We start from the raw sequence: 533 nt of genomic DNA, 5'->3' as shown, positions 1-533 counted from the left end.
ACCAAAAAATTTAAGTCATAGACAAAATAGCTAAAAAGGTATTTGTAAGCTCTGCCGGTCCTGTCAGTAAACTGATAGAAACACGTCTTTGCCGGGCAGGTTTTTCAGAGCTTGCTCTGGCTGCTGTGCCTGCTGTATCCTTTGTGCCCGGCAGCCATACCGCAGGCGGGAGGTCCGGCCGCCTTTCTGCCTGCTGAGAGCTCCTTGGGCCAGTCCTCAGCGGCTGTCTCGCCTCGGCTTGTACTCCTGAGGGCCCGAATTTTAAGATAACAGCTTTATCTAGTGGTTCGGTTTATAATACTGTGTTACACAGATAAAAAAAAACTATTTTTTTCAATTTAAGGAAACTGGCTGGCTGCAGCACTGCGTCAACCACAGCTGGGAAAAGCTCAGCCCCCTGAGCGGGCGGTGCCGGGGCGGGCGGTGCCGAGGGCGGGCGAAGACAGGGTTGCGCTGTCGCCGTAGCGCCGGGCTGCGAGGTAGCCGCCATGTTGTGCCGACTGGCCTCGGCGGGCAGGTGAGAGCCGCGCCGC

General features: G+C 56.1%; 1 protein-coding gene across 1 annotated transcript in view; it reads left to right on the top strand.

Annotated features, from left to right (window-relative positions):
• The first annotated feature begins 456 nt into the window (after positions 1-456).
• Positions 457-533, top strand: part of SOD2 (superoxide dismutase 2, mitochondrial) — a 7,552-nt gene continuing 7,475 nt past the window's right edge. Inside the window, exon 1 of the mRNA XM_010193766.1 lies at positions 457-517. Coding sequence (XP_010192068.1) covers positions 489-517 — 29 coding nt within the window. The 5' untranslated portion in view covers positions 457-488. The remainder of the gene's footprint in view (positions 518-533) is intronic.

The sequence above is a fragment of the Mesitornis unicolor genome, unplaced genomic scaffold (genome assembly GCF_000695765.1).
Source record: "Mesitornis unicolor isolate BGI_N332 unplaced genomic scaffold, ASM69576v1 scaffold45071, whole genome shotgun sequence".
Classification (NCBI taxonomy): Eukaryota; Metazoa; Chordata; class Aves; order Mesitornithiformes; family Mesitornithidae; genus Mesitornis; species Mesitornis unicolor.
Note: the sequence above shows the minus strand (reverse complement) of the source record. Positions and strands in the feature narration are given on the sequence as shown.